This window comes from Natator depressus, chromosome 3 (assembly GCF_965152275.1).
Source record: "Natator depressus isolate rNatDep1 chromosome 3, rNatDep2.hap1, whole genome shotgun sequence".
NCBI lineage: Eukaryota > Metazoa > Chordata > Testudines > Cheloniidae > Natator > Natator depressus.
In genome coordinates, this window is record NC_134236.1 from 132,891,797 (window position 1) to 132,915,211 (window position 23,415).

General features: G+C 42.8%; 1 protein-coding gene across 1 annotated transcript in view; it reads right to left on the reverse strand.

The window, feature by feature from the left end:
- PCNX2 (pecanex 2) overlaps positions 1-23,329 on the reverse strand; it is a 238,070-nt gene extending 214,741 nt beyond the window's left edge. The window contains exons 1-5 of the mRNA XM_074948848.1: positions 23,117-23,329; positions 10,817-11,022; positions 6,763-6,880; positions 3,977-4,013; positions 1,127-2,437 (exon numbers count right to left, since the gene is read on the reverse strand). Of these exons, the coding sequence (XP_074804949.1) occupies positions 1,127-2,437; positions 3,977-4,013; positions 6,763-6,880; positions 10,817-11,022; positions 23,117-23,269 (1,825 nt within the window). The 5' untranslated portion in view covers positions 23,270-23,329. The remainder of the gene's footprint in view (positions 1-1,126; positions 2,438-3,976; positions 4,014-6,762; positions 6,881-10,816; positions 11,023-23,116) is intronic.
- Positions 23,330-23,415: the final 86 nt, after the last annotated feature.

Sequence of the window (23,415 nt, forward strand, 5' to 3'; positions counted from 1 at the left end):
AAAATAGGTGTGCTCTCACTTTCTAACCATATCTTTTATATAAATCGCTACAACAGGGAACTTCCCTAGCTGTGGGAAAGAAAATAACAATCTGCTTAACTATTCAAAGTAAGAAAAATACTGCTGGATAATTTATTAGAATCAAAATCCAGTGATTTAGACTTATGAATTAGGTTTGTTACAAATGGACTAGTGAATGAATAATAAAAGCAGGTCTGATTTGTTGATTTAAGGATATTTATTTTGTATGTTTTGACATGTGCTGTTGACAATTTGTGTTAATGGCATACAAAGCTTTCACTTTTTGCATCTCTGTGCCTATTGCCATTAAATAATTGTCTCTCCACACACACACCCCAATTACCTGCAACTGTGAAAATTTAAATTGATAAAAAATTCTTCAAAATAAACATCCATATTATCCATTAAAGCTATCAAAATAAAAACTGAATTCTGCCAAGCCTAAGAATACTCTATCCAAATGAACATTTAAGGCCTCCCCCCAATAATAAAGCCTACAAATAACTTGCAGGGAATCTAATTGGGGACAGGCTAGGGAAAGCAAAAGACGAGTTGTCTACAGTTGTCTATAAAAACCCGTGTGAATTTTTTTTCAAGGTTATTAAAATACAACTAGAGCTGGTCAGGAAATGTAGGGATCTGGGGTTTGATTTTTTAATACACATAAGTGACTCTGGCTTTTTTAAATATGTGTATATATTTAAGAAGTCCTCATATGCATCTGATGGGAAGAGTATGAGAGGGAGTGGCACAGCAATTTTGCAGGTTTTGGTAAACGTGTATTGGTATTCTAACAGAACCAAGCTTGCCCCATGCAGGTTATTCCAATGTAGAAATCCAGCTAAATACCAGCTGAGTGCTTACTTTACTTAGCTCAAATCTTTTGCTTTGATATGTTCAAGAGCCTTCTAAAAACACAGGAAACTGCACCAGGTATTTTTTATGACAGGACCTTATCCCCACCCTTTTTTAGCACTTTTCCAAGTTGGATTTGGCTAGCTTTTTATGGACCTGAGATTAAATCACCATAAACAAAGTAGGTAAGAGTCTGGCAATCTTTTTTTTTCTTATTCCAGAAGAGTAGTTTTAAAATCACATATCATACCTCCAACAAACCCATCATCTTTTGTAGTCTCTGTTTTGATATTGGACTGATTTGATGCTGTCACCTTTGCAGTATTAATGGATTCCAGCAGGGAGACAAATTCCAGAAAGTTAGATTCATTGGGTATTTGTCCTTCTTTAGCTTCTAAGTCAGATTTAGAAGTTGGCAAGGTCTTTTCTTTATCACTGATTATCTCCATGGAATTCTTACTTAAAAAGATGTCTGTCCCACTGTCTACACTCAGCACTCGAATGTGTCTCTTTTCATTGGCAGTTTTATAAGACAGTGGATCAAGGTTCTGTTCACTTTCTTTAGAATTGGAAGTGGTGACCAGCAAATTCTCCGAAGCATTCTCCAGATTTGGACCTAAACAAGTGTTAGTTTCTGAATGGTTATTTTCAGGATTGCTATGGTCCTTTACTGCATTGTCTAGATCACCAGACTCATAGCCAGAACACTGGTTGGATGATACATTGACCTTTAAACGTTCTGGAGTTCTTCCACTTTCACTGGCTTCCAGATGAACATTGCCTCCACCATCACCAGACAATTCAAAAGTTATAACCGGAATTTTGATCTGTTCATTATTTTGTTGACTGTGGAGATCTGCTATAGCTACAGCAAAGTCTGGGTTTGAGCTAGTTTTCTCAGTACCTGACACCTTCAGATGGAGAGAACCTTCTAAATCACTCATCGTATTTGGTGTACTACTCATTGTAATAACTATTTTAATGGGTTCATGTAAATTAAGTTGGTCTCCAGGGAGAGAACTGTCAACAAGAGCAATAGCAACCTCACCATCTGAATAATCAAGATCTTCGTTGGTGTTATCAACATGAAAAGAAATTTCCACAGGCCCATCGGTCTCTTTGGTTGCAATTGTATTACACTGTGGGCAGTTACGATTAAAGCTTTCATGCGGTGATCCATCTGGGAATTTCTCTCTTTTGTAACTTTTTGGATTACTTAAATGCTCTGAAATAATAACTGAATTTTCACTGCCCCATTGCTCAAAAGAAATGCCAGTTCTTAAAATGTCATACTGTGACAGAGAGAGATTTGACAACTTTTTAACCAGATCTTTGTCCATAAGAATATCTTCTGATCCAAAGTAGCCAGAAGGGAGCATCTTCTCTTCTTTCTCATTTGTTCCATTACTGATAAACGTCTCCATAGCTGCTGGTTTTGTTACTATTGCCGATGTGGTAGAATCTGACATACGGGCTGTAGAAATAGGTAACATATCTGCTTTGATATAGGGTGAGGTAGATAAAACTGGTGGTGAAGCCTGGTCTTCTAACATTGTTACCCCTAATAAGAACATACATATGAGTGAGGTCACACAAACAAAAGTCATTATGCATTACAGATGTCAATATTCCTACGCATAAAAGCCAGCCTGCAGAGCTAAGGAAACATGGAAATACAGAACAAAATAGTTGATAACTTTGACAGGAATTTACTACGGAATGTCACAATTGTTCTCTGCTAAATAACTTACACAATTTTTTGCATCTAGCTAACAAATTAGGAAGATAATTTTCTTGATTAGGAATTGTATGAAGAGAGATTTTTATTTTGTTTAATTATTTGGAAATATGGTTCTTACTCATGTGAACCATAAGATAAGGGTTTGCAGGCTCGGGCCCAGTCTCAGGGGGAAAGGGGTCTTTACAATATGTTAGAGTTGCAGTTCTACTCTGTGTCTGGTTTCCTCACAGACCAAGAGACAGTAGCAGCAGCAGCGTATACATTTTAAAAAACAAAATAAAATAAAAATCACAAGAACCCAAACAAAAAATAAAATCTACCAAACCCATACATTACACTGCACACACAATTCTCTCCCTGGGGTCAGGATGATAGAAAGAATGAACCAATGTAACAGATATTAGTCATGTCACTTCATGCACTGCAGGAATCGTCACAGATACTACAGTGATGAGGGTGGTGTAAGAACCTATGCAGAATGGAATCCTGGAACTTGTCGTCCATGGACCTTTGGAACTGAAGGCACACCAAGGCATGCTGGGAATGTTGTCAGAGTGTATGAGAAGAACCAGAGACTTTAAGGGAGCAGGATATGTTGTTGAGTCTCTCCAGGCAAACAGCTCAGGAGGGTCTTTGGTGGAGACACGGGAAGAAGCAAAACTGGTAGTGATTCTGCAGGCTGAGTTGACCTGAAAGGGGCAGGCTGTGGAGGAGCACCCAGGAGCTGGAAGACCTGGGAAGAAGCCAGAGGGGCAGGTGGAGAGAAGGACCAGGAACTCCATGGAAAAGAGAGTTCTGTGGACTTTGTTACTGAGACATGGGTTGGATAAAGCTGGGGAGCTAGTAACAGAGGGTCCTGAAGTACCTGGGGAAAGGTGGTCGTAGGCTAAAGAACCAGAAGTAGCCAAGGGCAAGAAGAGGCCATGATCAAAGGAAGCGCAGAGAGTTTGGGGTGTGAGCTAAGTACTAGCTTCCATCCTTTGGGGCCCATGGCACAGGCTTCCAAGAGAGAGTGGGAGGAAGTCCCCTTTACTCCTCTTAATCAAAGTGCACAAGATGCATAGACCCTTAAGGAAGGCTGTGGCCCAGAGCAGGTGAAAGGCAGGGGATGGGAAACTAGTTTGGGGACTTTCTTTGGACTTTTGTTTACCCTGGCAGAGGTGGAGTTTTTCTAATTTAGCTAGAGAACTCAATGAAGCTACACAATTATCTATCCCCAAGGAGGGGAAAGCAGCCGCACTTGGCCCTGGAACTGGTAAGCCTCTGGTACAGGCTGTGCATGTGCTGGAAATACTTTTGGCAAGCAATGTTTATAGAAAACAGTTAATAAAGGTAAAAAACCAAAAGCTTTCAAGATACCTTTGAGATCTTCAACAGTTTCTTGTGCTGGCAGCTCCTAAAAAATGAAATATATTAAATTAATTGTGTTCAAATTAAATACTGTTTTTAAAAATGCAAAATTTAAACTCAACAATCATCTCATCAATTGTTAATACATAACATTCAGTAACTTGTGAATGCACCAGTGGGAGCTGCAGATAGTGGAAGGTGAGAAGAAGGTGATACAGTATCAGTAATGTTCTACATAATAGTTCAAATCACATTTGTGACATTCAGGATAAATTCAGAGATGGATTTTTTTTGCCAGTCAGCAGCCCCAGATGTGGGTTTTTAGTTAGAAGGGGACAGAGAGCACATATATTGGTTTCCCTTTTTCAAATTATGGATTTTTTAATCTGTTAGATTGTCAGGTTTCCTTTCCAATATTTGAAAAGAATCTCTGACACAATGCTGGAAAAGAAAGCCATCTAATTTAGCAAACTAGGTTGATAACCTGAAAAAGGGTACTATGGAGAAAATCAATGTGGTGTTGCTCCTCTTAGTAGCCAGAAGCGCCTGTGGCACTGGGAGCAGGAAGACCATTTATCCCGTCTTCTCTATTCTCCTGCTGCTGATGCCCAGACAATCAGGAGCAGGAACCTGGGCTGGCAAGGGAAGAGACTAGGACAAGATGAGGAGGGACATTGGGACAGAGACAATGACAGGTGGGGGAGGCTAGGGCAGAAAGGTCTGTAATACCTAGAGCACATTTCCCTCAGATCCTGAAGTAGAATCCAGGATTCCTGAGTGTAAACATTCCTCTGCTACCAGCAAATAGCTGTGAAACCCACTGGCAAAATGTGTGCCTCATCTCCTTCTAGTGGTTGTCCAACATAGAGGGTGACAACCTACTACTTCTATCAGTTACCCCATTATTACTCAAGTGGCAGAGGTCTGTGCTGTAGATATAAAGGTTCTAACCCTGCTTATGAGCCATGTGGGACTCTATATGGTTCTATATGATGGAATTTGTTTTGTTAGTTACATTTTTGAAAGTACCGTACGTTAAAAAACTACATTAAAAGAACATTAAAGTTGCAAAGTCAAAGTCAGAAAATGCCAGAATTCAAACTGTCCATGCAATCTTCATTCGTCCCCCTTGTGTGTATGCATTATGACACCGTCTTTAATTACATGGTCATGTAATATTTTTTCTAGAAAACCCTGCCTCATTCAGTGCAGAGGAATAACTGTGCTGTGCAACTGAATCAGGGTTGTGTAGTGAAAGAGGCTGTTTTCTGTAGGACCCCTGCTCACATTTGTTGCCAAAGTTGGAAGGTGTGTAGTGAATGAGGCATAGGACAGCAGGCAAATAAAGGATGATTTTATTGTTTAGTAAGTTGAATTATGCACTTGAAGTTTGGATTCTATCCCTGCCTCTGCCAGAGTTCCTGTGTGAAGCTGGGCAAGTCACTTAAACCAAACTTTTCACAGATGAATTCATTTTCTGTGTGCCCAAGTTGATACATCTGGATTCTAATATGCAGAAGGTCTGAGCACTAACAAATGCAACTGAAATCAATGACAGCTCATCTCTGAACAAATAAAGCACTACCAAATGCTAAATTTCTGAAAAAATGATCTCAAATTGCACACCCAAAATTCGTTAGACACATGAATGTCAAAAGTGCCATGCCTCAGTTTGTCATCTATAAAATGGGAGTTATAGTATTATTTTACAAGCGTGTTGTGAAGATAACTCCATTAAGGTTTGTGAAGCACTGAAATGCTACAGTGGTAAACACCCTGGATAGTCCCACAAGAAAACTAATAGTTCTGTATGCAATGCAAGATTTTAATAGTGTGCAGTAAATGGGGGCTAGGAAGACACATTGAGCAATGAGGATAAAATGAAATATTGAATAGCTACTCATTAAGTGAGCACCATACAACCTGTGCGCTGAATGAGGCAAGCGTTCTATGGAAAAATAGTATGTGATCATGTAATTAAAGATTTATCATAATGCACAAGGGGTCTGAATTAAGGCTTCACAGGCAACCTTAATTTGTCATTTCCTGAGTGCTTGACTTTGCTACCTTTATGTTCTTTCTATAGTTTTTGGTATGTAATATGTATGTACATTGTCACTCAACTTCAGCTGCCCCACTGGCTTTAGAATGTAATTGATCCAGGAATGTTTCAATAGTTTAGTTCTATTCATGTTGTAAACCCCATCATGGGAGTTAAGTCAAATGTGTATATTTCGAGACAGGCCCCGAAATCTGAGATAGGGGTCATTTTATAAATCTAAAAATAAATACAGTAATGAGGAATAGCTGTGTGAGGGCTGTTACTAATGGCCCGGGAGAAAAGTCATGCTAGGCACCACACAGTGGTTGCACTGCATGCTTTAGCAGTCTGCAATAAAAGCGCTCTCTTTGCCTCCAGGAAGCTCCCTTTCCTTGGTGTGAAAGCAGCAGCCGGTCCTAGTTGTTCTGTGGCCTGAAGATGCAGACAGATTCCTACTGGAATTCACAGAAGTGCCTAAGCAGGTTACAAATGCCTTTGTAAATTTGGCTCTTTGTGACTAGGCAAAGACTGACCAATCCAGTGCAGCAAGCAAGATAGCTGCTCTGGCCTGCTTGAGTACTAAAAGCAGGCTGCTACAAGTCAAACACCGGAAATAGCCCTTTGTATCTCTGTGCAGTCAGTTCCATAATTTACATGCAGTTGTATGTACTCCCATAGGATATGAGACACTTTGTGATACATTGTATAGCTCTGCACAAAAATAAGGTATAGATACAGAAAACAGCCTACTAACCATGACTCCAGAAGAGTGGTGCAAGTTTATAGCCTGTACTCTTGAACTGCCATAGATTGTTGGGGTCGAGTCATTTTGATTGACCTCTTCAATTGTACCATTGTCTCCTATGTTATTGCTGACCCAAAATAAGAAAGTAAAATGTCAGTGGTGGCATCTCTTAAAATAACTATGACTGTGTTTTCATGCACAGCCGCTGACCCGTATTTATGACACAAAAATATTATCAAAATCACAGTACTTGAACTGGGGGTCAGAGTGAGGAATGATGGTAGGGCACTTCCCAAGTGACAGTATGCTCCAAGGTTTCCTCTCTCCCCCCCACAAATGAGCAGCTGTGAAAACTGTGTACATCACAAAACTTTCTACTCCCCCCAATTCAAACACTGAAAGATCAACAATAGAAAAAATAATACTTGTAGAAGTTTTATGAGGAACAAAGACACAATCTTAGACCCAAAAAATATCAACACAAAATGATTCTGACATTCCAGAGAAATAAGACACAGCCAAGCTAAACACACAGTGCCGCCACTCCAAGCTCGGTGTATAGACTGGCTCACCTGTATCTGCCCAATACTGGTCTACAAATTGATTTATCACACCAAATACTGGCTTGCCCTTCCTACTAGCAGTATAATAATGAACTGTTAGTATTTCTATGTTACTTTCCATTTACATCATTCAACTGTATCATCTCGGGTATACTCTGCGTGCCTAATGGCTTAGTCATTTATGCACCTCCTAGTAATTATCCATTTGAAACAAATAAATAGTCACAGGGTTGCACGAGATCTGTGTTGTATTATAGTCATTAGACACTGAACAAAATAGTTTCTTCTCTGCCTTTTGGCTAAGGTCAAGTGCAGTATCAGTTTAACATATGATATGTCTGTCAGTTACAGTAAAGTTTAAATTAGCCATTCTGTGGAGGTTTTTTTCTTACAAGCAGCTGAGCACAGACCCTGTCCTGTGGGCAAAGTACAACATATATAAAGATATTCCACTTGAAGTTTCACTGCTATTACCAATGATGTAACACCAAAAGATTTTTTCCTATTTATAGTTTTAAAACACAAATACCTGTAGCTCTATGTCAGCTATAAACTGTATTACCTGGGAGTCACAGACATCTTCATTCCAACACTATATTAATTTAGTTATTTGGCTTCAAATATGCTATTTAAATATGATTCAAATATCACGTGTCTATGATCAGGCTGCACGGAAAATTTTTGCCACACATCTTATAACCATAATATTTGAAAACAGGACACAGAGCATTCATTTTCTAGAAAAATACCACTTAAAAATCATGAATACAGATTATCTTTAGCTCTAATGGTAATCAAATGCCATTAATATATTCCTTATATGGAGAAGTAATTTTCCTTTATCAAATTAAGAATTCTACAGTAACATGGCTGAATAATGAATGTTTAACCAGAAGAGTATAGTGAAAACCTATTCATCCAGATGAAGCAGATGGGTTTGCTTACTTGTCACAATGTTTGATTTCAGTCAAATTTGATATTTGTATTAACTATTTATGGTGGAATTGAGTGTCAGGCTGTCACCAAGAATTATGTAATTGAACTAAGCATTGTAAATGGAACCTCCGAGTGGAGGATGCTTGCTTGACATAAAATGAAAGTTTTATAAGAGGTACTGCTTGGAATAATTAGCAATACAAAAGGCAAAAGAGTGGAAAAGTATGCATCTTCCACTGATCATATTTATTAAGGGATTTTTGGTTCACATTTCAGCAATTCTAAAATAGTGGCTGAGCCTCTTATGTCACTATGTCTGTGTATCTGATATGAGTAAAAAAGAAAATTATAGTTTTGTAGAAAGGACAGGATTTAAAAGGAATGGGAGTCTTAACTGCAAACATATACTTTTGACACATACTGGGGAAATAAACATCTTTTATAAATACTGACATCTGCACATCAAAGGAAGATACTTTTATAGCTAAGAGGGTTTTTTAAGCAGACACTGACATTCTCAAAAGAAGTCACTGCCAGGCAGTGCAGTCTCACAGATACCTCAGCAATGCTAACAGTTGCTAGGTAACTTAATTTCTTTCCTATTAAACTCAAGTCTGTTGTGCTGGTTTGCAGGGTCTTATCAAAGATTTAATGTTCAAGGCTGTAAAACTTTTAATTAACTTTTAATTGCTCTTTTCCGCTCTATTCAGTGAATTGCCAGTAAATAAATAAATTAAATACAGCTTTTTTTTAAATGAACATGAATCTGGGGAAGTTACTAAGTGGTGCTTTCACAATGCCTAATTTTGCTATATTTCCTAGCATTTTATTGCGCAAGCTGTCTCATTAACTTCCTTTGACTCTTTGCAAGGTAAGATACTACCCAGAGTGAATAATGGTGCAAGAACTGAGCTCACAGGAAACAGAACATTGTCCTCAGTGGAAGCAGAGAAAGGTGAATGTGAGATATTGTGTACCAGTAAAGGGAACTGAGAAGGCTGAATTTTCCTTTAGAGCAATACTATAGTAAGGCCCACTGAAACCACTATGGGCTCAAGAAGTAGGGGCAAACAACTTGAGGGTATAGTATTCACTCATATATTGGGGGAAAAGAGTTACTATGTACATGAAGAAGCAATATAATAAGAGCACAAATACTGTAACACAAAAAACCCTATATGTTGTTTCTCATCGCAAATGTCTTCATTGCAAGGCTTTATACTGACTCTTTCTATTGAACTGTCTACAGATATTTATACCTTGCCCAACAATATGGTATCTAAGTGCCTGTATCTGAGTGTACATTCCTGAGCCTCAGACACAACCTCCCTTTTGGGCATCCCAACATTGTGTTATTAGATGGTATAAACTAGTGCCTTTGCCTGTGGTGTGCACTAACATGGAGCACTTCCTCCTCACTAACATCTATCTTAGTCCATCTCTCATTACTTCTTAATGGCATTTGAAAATCTTTTCATTCCAAATGTGTTTTTAGCATTACCAGTGTTGACTGCATAGTCATTCCTTCTCTAGTCCTCCCCTACATTTCCCCCCTTCATTCAGACAACCTCTATCAGTTTTATTTGAATTTCTAGAAAGTAGTCTTCAACATTACTGTTTAAATAAAATTTGTTTTATAATGTTTTTTACCAACCCAAGCTCCTTATATAACTATTATTATTTGCCCCTACCTTTCAGATTTTTTTTCATGTATTTTATTAATTTGAGTTTAGTTTTAAAGGCTGTAATTAAATTTGCTGTGATTCTACATTGCATTTTGTAGCAAAGAGCTTTTTCCTGCTGAGATGAAGTTATATTATACAGAGATTTACTTGAAGTCAAACTAGTCCACTAGAGACACAAGGTAGGAGAGAGAGAATTAAGAGATAATAGCTGCATAGACCTGAAACCACACACTCCTGTGAGTAAAATGATGGTCACATTCCTTCCTTCCTTGCTCCTGCAACTCCCCTTGCAGCTCACATTTAGTGAGCAACAGCCCGGTAGCCTTTATTTTCTCTGCTCCTACATTTGGCTCTGAGTACTGCCACAAGAGTACACATAGTCCAGATGCAGAGTCACCAGTATTTGCTCTCCAGAACATCATCTGGGCAAGGCTGGGGCAAACAGAGGAAAGGAAACCAAGCAAAAAAGAACACAAAAGAATGTGGAGGGAGGGAATTAGCAAGTGGAAGGAAAAAGACTAGAAAAGGACAACCAAGAGAGAAAACAGACAAGAAAAATGAAGAGCCTGACAATTGTGCCAAGATATGATGCAAGAAGACACAAAGGGAAGGGAGAGGACCCTTTGCAATGATGATGTGGCACCAATAAGAGAGGTCCAGAAACCCGCAGGTATGTCCCTATGTAAGACTTAAAATACTGAACATAAACAAAAAAATTAAATTAAAAAAAGAGTAACAGCCCCCTTGCGCACTGCTTGCAAAAACAAAACCCTCATTACAGTCAGCAGGAGTGTCTGCTGGGCAGGAAATGCAGGATCGGGTTGCAAGCTTGTACTTGTGACGAAACTATGGAATGGTTCTGCATGATGAAAAACTTACCTAAGATTTGAGCAGTGAACTGCATTTTCTCTTTTGGCCTCTTTATCTTTGCTTTGCCTTCCATTCTTTCGCGAGATCCTTTGTTGAATTACTTCTCCTTTATCAAACATAAGGTGCAGGCGATAACTGACTACCTTTATTATTGTGAAAAACACAGTCACAGAACTACAGTAGATAAAAACTGTGACTGCATTTGGAGGGAAAGCCTAGAGAAGAGAATAATAAAGAGTTAATGAAACAGTCAGCAATCTATCAGAAGAAGATACTATTATTTATTCACAATGTAGTAACATCTTTTTACCCTTTATTTCTTATTGTCTGATATTGCTAACACCACTAAGTTTTCCTAACACTTCAGAATTGTTGCATTTCCAAAGAATTTTACTATTTCAACTCATATGAAGGCTGTAAATTTCAAATTTCAAACCATTTCCTTTGGCTAGCTACGGTATATCAAATATCATAAAAATCAGTCAAAAATTATTTACAATAGACAGTTGCTATGAGAGTTCTTAAAACATTTCCCCCTCACTCCCTCGGCTAGCAACAATAGCAAGTATTACATACGCTTGTGAGCTTTAGATTGGGCCCTAGATGTAGTATCAACTCAAAGGTCATTTGGACGCAAAAGATATTTCAGTAGAAATCTTGATTTATTTCACATTGGTTTTTCAAGAAGGGAATTCAGACATTGCTAGATGACGCAGCTAGGAATCTCTCTGTACATGTAGGTATGAATACATCTATATTCAGTTTTTTATTGGAGTCCAAATGGATCACACACCACATTTTATTTCAAAAAAGTAATTTTTTCCCCCTTCACTTCAAAAAATCTCAATGGTTCTCTTGAAATTGTATATGCTTGATCTCTTCTGTGTTACTGCTATTAGAGAGTGCAGCGTTACTTCTCTGTTCTGATGTCAGCTTAGTGTAGCACTATACTTTCCAAGATGTATCTGGGAAAATTTTCAGGCAAATCTTTTTTTTTTTTTTTTAAGATCCAATCTGATTCATAAGTAAAGAGTCTATTGCATGGGAATGGAAGAGCTATTAACAACTAGGTGTTACTGTGAAGGGCATGTTATAAATAACTAAAGATGTTAATTTCTACAAGTTGCAGCTCAGTCCAAAGTACTGAAGTGCATGGTTAACTTTAAACACACAAGTAGTTTCACTGAAGTCAAAGGGACTAGTCACACGCTTAAGCATGTACATCAGTACTTTACTGGATGAGAGCCAAAGGGCTCAGCAGCTTGCAGGACTGAGCCCTCAGAGAAGTAAAATTTCTGGTCATCGACAGTGGATAAAATATAATTTAAGACCAATCCTAGTGCCTGTTCTAAACAGAAGTTTTTGAACATTACAGGTCTCAGATCACAGTGGATGGTAGCAAAAAAATCATACTCTAATCTAGGCCATATTGGGAGACCTGCTATATGCCTGCTAAGCACTGCATTAGTAATTAGATAGATGGGAATATGAATAATTTTATTGTACTCCTTCGATTGTGTCTGGGTTTCTGACAAGTAATTAACATGCTAATGGAAGGTACTGAAATCCCACGTCATTTCTACCCTTTAAGAGTGCTTCCAAAGCACCACTCAATATAGAAAATGTTATATGTCACTTAGTTTCAAGCCTTTACCATAGGGTGTTTTTTATTAATATTAGATGTATATTCCTTAATATAGAGACATTCAACCTTTTAATAAAACATTGCAGCTTGGAAATTTGACAGAGAAATTAAAGTTGGTTGTATGTCTTGATGTATTCCAGAGTAGAACAAGCCAAATTACCAAATAAACAAATATGCAATCAGCTGACATGACCAGGCATATAAAGGGAGAGCAGGAGATATGGTGAAGCTGGGGCTGAAGATATCTGGTTTTGATATTAATACAGCTTGAGTGATTGCCACCAACTTGCCTGAGTCCATGGGTGTCTTGCAAAGTGAGCTCACCTAGTTTTCAATAGCTCAACCAACATCTACCTCAGGTGGGCCCACCTGCGCCTTACACTCTCACAGAGTGGATCAAGAACTCTCTCAGTGACCTAAACACAAAGTGTGGTCAGCAATGGGCCCTGACCTAGCCTGGCTTCTTGGGTTATGATACAGGGAAGATCCTTCCTCCTGGCCCTGGCTTCACCAAGGAATGGCAGCCATATGAAAGATACAGTCAGCTCTTTTTTTCAGCCTGCTGGGCCCTGACCGATTGCCATCTACTCCCAGCCCTTCTATCCACTGGAGCTCCAAGTCTCACTGGCTCTACCTGTGGCTGAACCTAGAAGGCCTTTTTAGGCTACCCTGGAGGTCCAAAACTCTCTGCCCTTCTTTTCATAAAGGGTCACTTCCTCAAGTGGGCTGGACCAAGCCACCACAGTCTCCGGCAGGGGGCAGTGAGTGTGTGGTACACCTCATCGCAGAGATGACCAACAGACAACCCAATATGCAGTCAAATCTCCTGGGAGAGCAATGGAAAAGAAAAGCTCCTTGGGAACAAATAATCTGAAATGTCATATTTAGATTTATTGCATCATTATACAATTTGGAAATATAATGTGAAAGAACCAATAACCCTTTACAAGAGCAAGTTTAGGGAAGTATTCTGTCCAACAAAAGGCAGATGAAACAGTCACTAAAACCACAACAAATGACTCAAGAATATCTGGACGTGTGCTGTCTTGTATCTTGTAAAATATGCTAGAGTTCAAGCTTGCACAAATTCATCCCTTGATTTTAATGGAATTACACTAGTAGGGATGAATTCAGCCCAATGACTTTGTGATTGTATTCTCTCACTCAGAACATATTAGAGCCCTGTGTAATTGGGTAGAATGAAAGATCTAATTCCTAATGCCTTATTAGAGCCAATAAAACAGAATTTTTAAGAAATAGCATGATCATTTTGGAGGGTTGATTACAATATTAGTTATGTTGCAAATAATTATTCAACGTGCATTTTTTAAACGTAGGCCAAACATTACAAAGGGACAATTGGGAGGCTGCTCATGATACTGAGGTACAGGTTTGTTTTTCTTGATAGTGAAACTATTGACAGCAAAAGGTACTGCCCTGAGAGTGTTATGGACTGAAATCCTCAGTTCATGCAACAGGTTCAGTATGGGTGGTACTACGCTCTCAACGTTTCTCAACCTTCTTCTGGAAGAAACAAACTCTAGAGAAGAGAGGGTGCCTATTCAAGACCTACCCTAAGTGCTGAAACTTCCAACAAGGTGTGACAAATTGGGGTTTTAGTCACCTTGTTATGTGGCATGTGAGTCTTACTGTCTTATACTACACCTCTACCTCAATATAACGTGGTCCTCAGAAGACAAAAAAATCTCACCACGTTATAGGTGAGACCGCGTTATATCAAAACTTGCTTTGGCCCCCCCGTTCCTTGTTCCCTCACCGCCCCCTCCAGAGACCACTGTCCCTAATCACCCCCCAGGACCCCACCCAACCCCCCTGCTCCCTGTCCCCTGACTGCTCCGACCCCTATCCACACCCCACGCCCCCTGACAGGCACTCACCAGCAGCGGCAGGAAACGGAGCAACTCAGCCCCAGCCCGCTCCACTCTGCCACCTCCCAGCCGAGGCGCTCCACTTCCCGCCACAAGTGAGTGCGGGAAAGTTGGGGAAAGGACGCCCCCTGTACTCACCTGTGGCGGGAAGTGGAACGCCACAGCTGGGAGCTGGCGGAGTAGAGTGGGCTGGGGCTGGGTTGCTCCACTTCCCGCCGCCGGTGAGCACAGGGAGGTTGGGGAAAGGACGTCCTCCGCACTCAACTGGTGGGAAGTGGAGCAACGCGGCTCCAGCCCGCTCCGCTTTCCTTGCCCTGGCCCTAGCCATGTCTCGGGGGTAGGGGGTTAGGGAAAGGTCCCGCACTCACCTTCGGGAAGCGGAGCACCGCAGCTGGGAGCTGGTGGAGTGGAGCGGGCTGGGGCGGGCTGCTCCGCTTCCGCCACTGCTAGTGAGTGCGGGGGGGATCCCTTCCCCCAAGCCCCCTCCCCCGAGCGACACAGCTGGGGCCGGGGCGAGGGAAGCAGAGTGGGCTGCTCCCAGCCCCCCGCTAATCCCCTGGGCCACTCTGGGACTGCCGGGCCCCCGAAAGTGCCCTCCCACAGCTCCTGCCTCCCAGACCCTGAGGGGGGGGAAGCCCCTTACCGCCCCCGAGACCCTCTATCCCTTATCCAACCCATCATCCCCAGCCTGGCCCGGCACCCTTAACACACTGCTCAGAGCAGCGTGTCAGAGCTTTACTGTGTTGTATGTGAACCTGCATTATATCGGGTCGCATTATATCAGGGTAGAGGTGTAATACTGTGTGTATCCCAGTTTCCCTCTGTATTGTACCAATGCCTAGGCTGTGGGAATTGGGTGTGTGACTTCTTCTGAGGCCCTCAAGGCAGGGGAGGCTGTTCAGAGGCCTGCACAGAGGAGATGGCCGATGCCCTTTGTAACCTGAAACCCAGGAGGGGGATGCAACCAGGTGAGACCTTTTGCCCGGGAAGCAGGACAAAAGACCAAAGACCTGAGGACGAGCAACGGGCGTGTCACAGGCCAGGCGGGGGATCCAGGGCAGTCAGCTATGAGGGACTGGAGGAGGGGGAAGTCCAGGCCGTCTGGCCCGGGGCTCCCCCAAAATGGACTCTGTTGAAAGTCACGGACTTCTGTGCTAACAAGCTTTGTGCTACACTGTGTTCCTGTTGACCAATAAATCCTTCTGCTTTACAATGCTGGCTGAGAGGCACTGATGACTGTGGAGTTGGGGTGCAGGGCTCTCTGGCTTCCCACACCAAGGGAAAGTGTGAGGTGTGAACAAGGATGCAAATGCTCCGAGGTCAGACCAGGAAGGCCATAGCCGAGGAGGCTTTTTGCCCTGGACAGCGTGCCCTGAGGGGAGTCACGCTACCCAGAGTCCTGGCTGGCTTCATACCGAGCAGTTCCAGAGCTTCAGACCTGTGACTCCGTAACACAAGGGCACCAATTCAAACCAGTTTAGTGACACTATGTGTGATATGGACACTTGTCCCTTTGGAATGAACTGAGGGTGGCACCAAACTAATTTCAAAAAGGCTTAAGATGTTAGTGACTTTTGATCCTTACTAACCTGGCCCAGATTAAAGCCAGCCACCTAAAATTGAAAGGTTGCCTCTCCCATTATTTATTGTTCTATAGAGCCCACAGGCATACTAGACACATCATAGATAAAGACTAGTCCAGGGGTAGGCAACCTATGGCACGTGTGCCAAAGGCGGCATGACAGTTGATTTTCAGTGGCACTCACACTGCCCAGGTCCTGGCCACTGGTCCGGAGGCTCTGCATTTTAATTTAATTTTAAATGAAGCTTCTTAAACATTTTTAAAACCTTATTTACTTTACATACAACAATAGTTTACTTATATATTATAGACGTAAAGAAAGAGACCTTCTAAAAACATTAAAATGTATTACTGGCACGTGAAACCTTAAATTAGAGTGAATAAATGAAAACTCGGCACACCACTTCTGAAAGGTTGCCGACCCCTGGACTAGTCCCTATTCTGATGAGTTTACAATCTAAAATGTTGCACTAAACAGATGAATGAAGATACAAGAGACACCACCAAGCAGGGGAATGAAAGTAATTGATATCAGATTAAGTGGATATTCCATGTAGGCATATATTACAAAATCCCTAAACTCCTCAGATCTTCATACAGAAATATCTTTTAAGCTGGTTAAAAGTAAGACAATTTGCCCTAGATTTTGCCATGGCCATCTCAAAATTGGAACTGGAGAGTGCTATGAAAGACAGAGACAGATTTTTATTTCACAGATATACTGGCAAAAACAGAATTAAACATGCAAAGGATATTTCCAGAAAGGTAATCTTAAACTCAGCCGAGACCTTCAAGGTGGCTGAACTACTACCTTTACCCATCTGTTCTTTCTGGTAGTGATCATTAAGGCTAAGATTTTATCACGGTTATTTTTAGTAAAAGTTACGGGCAGGTCACAAGCAATAACCAAAATTCACGGACCTGTCCATGACTTTACTAAAAATAACCTGGGGACAGGTCTAGGCAGGGGGGAAGAATGGAGTACCATGGTTGGGGGAACTGACAGGCTGAGCCCCGCGCCAGCAGCTGCAGCAGGGGGCACAGTCATGGAGGGGGGGACACAGTCCTGGCTCCAGAACTGGCCGCAGCTGAAGGACAGGGGTGCGCAGCCCCAACTACAGCTCCCACCAAGCCCCAGCTGCAGCCGGGAGGAGGGGGGGAAAACATAGCCCTGAGAAGCCATGAGGGGGATGCATGGCCCGCGGTGCAGCTGCCGAGCAGAGGTGTGCAACCCCAGTGAAATCCACAGGGCTGGAGCACACAGTCATGGCTGCAGCCCAAAACCAAGCCCAGGATGCTGCAGGGCTGTGGCACGCGGACCAGGCTGCAGAAACTGCCAAGCCCAGGACAACGAGGGGATAGGGCACGCGGCCCCGGCTGCACCTCCTGATGGAAGCCGCGGGGCTGGGGCGTGCAGCCCCGGCTGCAGCCCCCGTGGGAAGCTGCAAGGCTGGGGCTGCAGGGTCCTGGTTCCAGCCAGCCCCAGTTGCAGGGCAGGGGTGCACAGTCCCGCCTCCACCTCCTGAAGCCCTAGAACCTAGAACTAGGTTGAGGGGCTTAAAGTGCTAGATGCTGTAAAAGCTAGTCCCTGCCCTAAACTGCTAATGAGGGAGATTTTCAAAAGCAAAAGGGAAGTTAAGTACCCAACCCTCATGAAAAATCAATGCTAGATGGGTGTCTAATTCCCATTTGTACTTTTGAAAATCTCTACCTACAATCTTATTGTAAGACAAGATGCCACATGTGAGTGAAAACAAACTCTATTCCTGACCCATATCCCCCCACAGATGAAATACAGTAGAACCCCATTTATCTGAGCCTCCATTATCTGGCTCTCCATATTAACTGAACCGGTGGCAGGGCTCAAGCTGCCAACCCCACTGTCCACGGGGCTGACAGCCTGAGGCCCATGTATTCTCCTGATTATCCGAATTTTTATTATCCAATCTGGCCCTAGTCCCAATTAGTTTGAGTAAACAGGGTTCCACTGTAATATTCATGTTACAAAAGTCTTCCATTTGTCAAATCACAAAACATCTGCTTTTTTCTGCTAGTCCAATTGTTTTGTTTGCTCTTAGGAACAATTTCATTTTAAAGTATGGTTGTTGCACAATGAAACTACAAATACCAAACTGGCAGGTAACTGGTAATTTTTAACCCTGAACATTGCATAAGATTCCCAAAACAAAACAAAAAATCACTTCAGAATGCATTAAGGTTGCTAAATGACAAGAATGTAGTTACCTGTCACAAAGTTTACAAAATCCAAGCACTCAAAAACAAGAAAATTAATAGTCAAGGACATCCTTACTCATAGACAGTCGCTGTAATAAATATAATATTCTTATCAAGGATAAAGAGACCTAATCATGGTACATTTGCTCAAGAACAGATTCTGCAGCTGACCAGATGATTCATCACAAAATCAGCCAACCTGAAAAAGGCAAGTCTACCCAGAGAGATGAGGAAGAAGCCCAGGAAGTGGAAAGTTAGTTCATGCACATAAATTAGATCTTCTCCCACAGACACCTCCCAACTTTAAATATTTTCACTATTTCATCTTGGTTTCACTCCACAGTTTTTAGGCCCAATGTTCTTTAAACACCTTTATTTTCTATCTCATATGTGATTAGTTTCCGACATCCTCCAGGAAAAGTCATATTTCCTGCAGATCCATTTCTATGTACACTTAGGGAAATAAACAACCTTTTATTTCACCACAAATCAGAGTCTGCGAACAAGTTCTAATTTACAATGGCAATCTAAATAACAGAGATAGGATCTATAGCTCTTACTGTCTCACACTAGTAGAAATTGACCTGGCATCCTGGGAAGAAGCAACCCTCATGTTGTTACCTGATTGGAGTCCATGAGCATGCCAGTGGAAGCAGATGGCATCTTTGCCAGGAAATAAGATATACAGCCTGATTTTCAAAGATGAGCATCTGCATCTCCTGTGGACTTCAGAGGGATTTGTGGGTGCTTAGCACGTCTGAAAATCAGGGCAATAGGCTTTGTAATAATGGGGCATAAGGAGACTGATGAGGAATGTTTAATGTGGCAGAAAGGGTTTTTTCTTCATTAAAGAAAAATCAGCAGAAATGAGTTGAGTCCACAGCCACGAGGATATAAAGAATGGCAAATATTAGAAGCTAGATATTGGGGAACCTAGTACTAATAGCATGCACTATTCTAGCTAATAATATGTTCTTGCTCTTTCTGCGTACATCCGATAGTGATAGCACACTAAGAATAGAATAAAAGATTCTGAGTTTTTTCCAAGGAAACTATTTATATTTAGCAAACAGAATGAAGCTCCTAGTTACTGCACTCTGTTAAATTATAATTTAGTTGCATTTCTCACATTTTAATAGAAAGAGGTGGATGTAATGAAAAGTGGTGTTCTTTCACACACTATTTACGTTGCATCTGTGTCTCTTTACAGAAGGGGAGAAGTGAGAGTATAATTTGGTCACATTGGTTACTGAGTGCCAGTTTAACTGTTCATGTACTTTCCTGCATAACAAATTGATTATTAGGCCTAAAAGGCTCACCCACATTTCAGAATGAACACATGAAAGTATTGATGGCAAAATTATAGCACCCTTGGGAAGGGTGGGATTAAAACTGGCATGCACCTCTCAAGAGAAGCTGCATTAGCCACTAAAATATACACAAAGTGGGTTTATTACTATTTATTCATCTTTCACTAGGACAGCAAATTCATTCAAAAAATCTCAGCAGAGCAAAATGGTATCAGTACGGAAGACCACGAAATTGACTATGTCTGAGGACAACAGTGCAGCACTTAACTGGTACTGACCAGGAGACACTGTCCCACAGTAAAAAGAAGAGGAGTACTTGTGGCACCTTAGAGACTAACCAGTTTATTTGAGCATGAGCTTTCGTGAGCTACAGCTCACTTCATCGGATGCATAGCATATCGTGGAAACTGCAGAAGACATTATATACACACAGAGACCATGAAACAAAACTTCCTCCCACCCCACTGTCCTGCTGCTAACAGCTTATCTAAAGTGATCATCAAGGAAGGCCATTTCCAGCACAAATCCAGGTTTTCTCACCCTCCCCCCCCCCCCCCCAACACAGACACACATACAAACTCACTCTCCTGCTGGTAATAGCCCATCCCTCTTTGAAACCTCTCTTTATAATGCGCATGATAATCAAGGTGGGTCATTTCCAGCACTAATCCAGGTTTTCTCACCACCCCCCCCACACACACACACCCCCCTCCAAAAACCACACACACAAACTCACTCTCCTGCTGGCAATAGCTCATCTTACAATGTGCACAGCAATAATCCAAGTTTAACCAGAACGTCTTGGGGGGGGGGGTGGTCTGTAGGAAAAAAAACAAGGGGAGATAGGCTACCTTGCATAATGACTTAGCCACTCCCAGTCTCTATTCAAGCCCAAATTAATAGTATCCAATTTGCAAATGAATTCCAATTCAGCAGTTTCTTGCTGGAGTCTGGATTTGAAGTTTTTTTGCTTTAAGATAGCGACCCTCATGTCTGTGATTGCGTGACCAGAGAGATTGAAGTGTTCTCCGACTGGTTTATGAATGTTATAATTCTTAAAGCGCAAGATCAAATCCGCACAGACACACCCCTGGAACCCCGACCTGGGATATTCTATCTACTACCCAAGATCCATAAACCTGGAAATCCTGGACGCCCCATCATCTCAGGCATTGGCACCCTGACAGCAGGATTGTCCGGCTATGTAGACTCACTCCTCAGGCCCTACGCTACCAGCACTCCCAGCTACCTTCGAGACACCACTGACTTCCTGAGGAAACTACAATCCATTGGTGATCTTCCTGATAACACCATCCTGGCCACTATGGATGTAGAAGCCCTCTACACCAACATTCCACACAAAGATGGACTACAAGCCATCAAGAACACTATCCCCGATAATGTCACGGCTAACCTGGTGGCTGAACTTTGTGACTTTGTCCTTACCCATAACTATTTTACATTTGGGGACAATGTATACCTTCAGATCAGCGGCACTGCTATGGGTACCCGCATGGCCCCACAGTATGCCAACATTTTTATGGCTGATTTAGAACAACGCTTCCTCAGCTCTCGTCCCCTAACGCCCCTACTTTACTTGCGCTATATTGATGACATCTTCATCATCTGGACCCATGGAAAAGAAGCCCTTGAGGAATTCCACCATGATTTCAACAATTTCCATCCCACCATCAACCTCAGCCTGGTCCAGTCCACACATGAGATCCACTTCCTGGACACTACAGTGCTAATAAACGATGGTCACATCAACACCACCCTATACCGGAAACCTACTGACCGCTATTCCTACCTACATGCCTCCAGCTTTCACCCTGACCACACCACACGATCCATCGTCTATAGCCAAGCTCTGCGATGCAACCGCATTTGCTCCAACCCCTCAGACAGAGACAAACACCTACAAGATCTCTATCAAGCATTCTTACAACTACAATACCCACCTGCGGAAGTGAAGAAACAGATTGATAGAGCCAGAAGAGTTCCCAGAAGTCACCTACTACAGGACAGGCCTAACAAAGAAAATAACAGAACGCCACTAGCCGTCACCTTCAGCCCCCAACTAAAACCCCTCCAACGCATTATTAAGGATCTACAACCTATCCTGAAGGATGACCCAACACTCTCACAAATCTTGGGAGAAAGGCCAGTCCTTGCCTACAGACAGCCCCCCAACCTGAAGCGAATACTCACCAACAACCACATACCACACAACAGAACCACTAACCCAGGAACCTATCCTTGCAACGAAGCCCGTTGCCAACTGTGCCCACATATCTATTCAGGGAACACCATCACAGGGCCTAACAACATCAGCCACACTATCAGAGGCTCGTTCACCTACACATCCACCAATGTGATATATGCCATCATGTGCCAGCAATGCCCCTCTGCCATGTACATTGGTCAAACTGGACAGTCTCTACGTAAAAGAATAAATGGACACAAATCAGATGTTAAGAATTATAACATTCATAAACCAGTCGGAGAACACTTCAATCTCTCTGGTCACGCAATCACAGACATGAGGGTCGCTATCTTAAAGCAAAAAAACTTCAAATCCAGACTCCAGCAAGAAACTGCTGAATTGGAATTCATTTGCAAATTGGATACTATTAATTTGGGCTTGAATAGAGACTGGGAGTGGCTAAGTCATTATGCAAGGTAGCCTATCTCCCCTTGTTTTTTTTCCTACAAACCCCCCCCCCCCCCAAGACGTTCTGGTTAAACTTGGATTATTGCTGTGCACATTGTAAGATGAGCTATTGCCAGCAGGAGAGTGAGTTTGTGTGTGTGGTTTTTGGAGGGGGGTGTGTGTGTGTGTGTGGGGGGGGTGGTGAGAAAACCTGGATTAGTGCTGGAAATGACCCACCTTGATTATCATGCGCATTATAAAGAGAGGTTTCAAAGAGGGATGGGCTATTACCAGCAGGAGAGTGAGTTTGTATGTGTGTCTGTGTTGGGGGGGGGGGGGGGAGGGTGAGAAAACCTGGATTTGTGCTGGAAATGGCCTTCCTTGATGATCACTTTAGATAAGCTGTTAGCAGCAGGACAGTGGGGTGGGAGGAAGTTTTGTTTCATGGTCTCTGTGTGTATATAATGTCTTCTGCAGTTTCCACGATATGCTATGCATCCGATGAAGTGAGCTGTAGCTCACGAAAGCTCATGCTCAAATAAACTGGTTAGTCTCTAAGGTGCCACAAGTACTCCTCTTCTTTTTACGAATACAGACTAACACGGCTGTTACTCTGAAACCTGTCCCACAGTACAATCAAAACGGAGAAAACATAGCAAAGTGGGATTGGGGGGGGGGGTGTTTTAAAAACAGCATCAAGAAAAAATACTTATCAAACTATATCAGGCTACTTCCCTCCCCCATTCCCTCTCTCTTCCTCCCCTACCTAATTCCAACCCTCTGTTCCGTGCCCCCCACCTCCATCCCTACCCCCGGCCTGTGTCCCCATGACCGCCTCTCAGCCCTGCCGCCTCCGCCCACCTTCTCCATGGCCTGTGCCCCCTCCCCGCAGAGGCAGGGCCCGGCTCCCCCCTATCCCCACCCCCACCCCGTGCCCGGGTCTCCCCGGGCCCCGCTCCCCTCCGCGCGCCGCCCGGGCCGGGCTCGCCCCTCACCAGGTGCAGCGCCAGCGGCAGCGCCAGCAGGAAGAGCCACAGATAGAGGTGGCAGCTGTTGGTGAACTTGCTCTGCTGCGGGTCGTGGTACCAGCCGCCGGTCAGCGCCGCCCACACGCCCTGCCGCAGCAGCTGCACCGCCTGGGACACCATCGCCGCCCGCCGCCTCACCCGCCCCTGCACCGGCTCCTGCGGCTGCCGCAGCCGCTGCGGCTCCTCCCGGCGCCGGGCGCTGGAGCCGCCATGCTGGATGCTGGGGGATTCTCCCATCATGCTCCGGGCCGCCGCCGCCGCCGAGA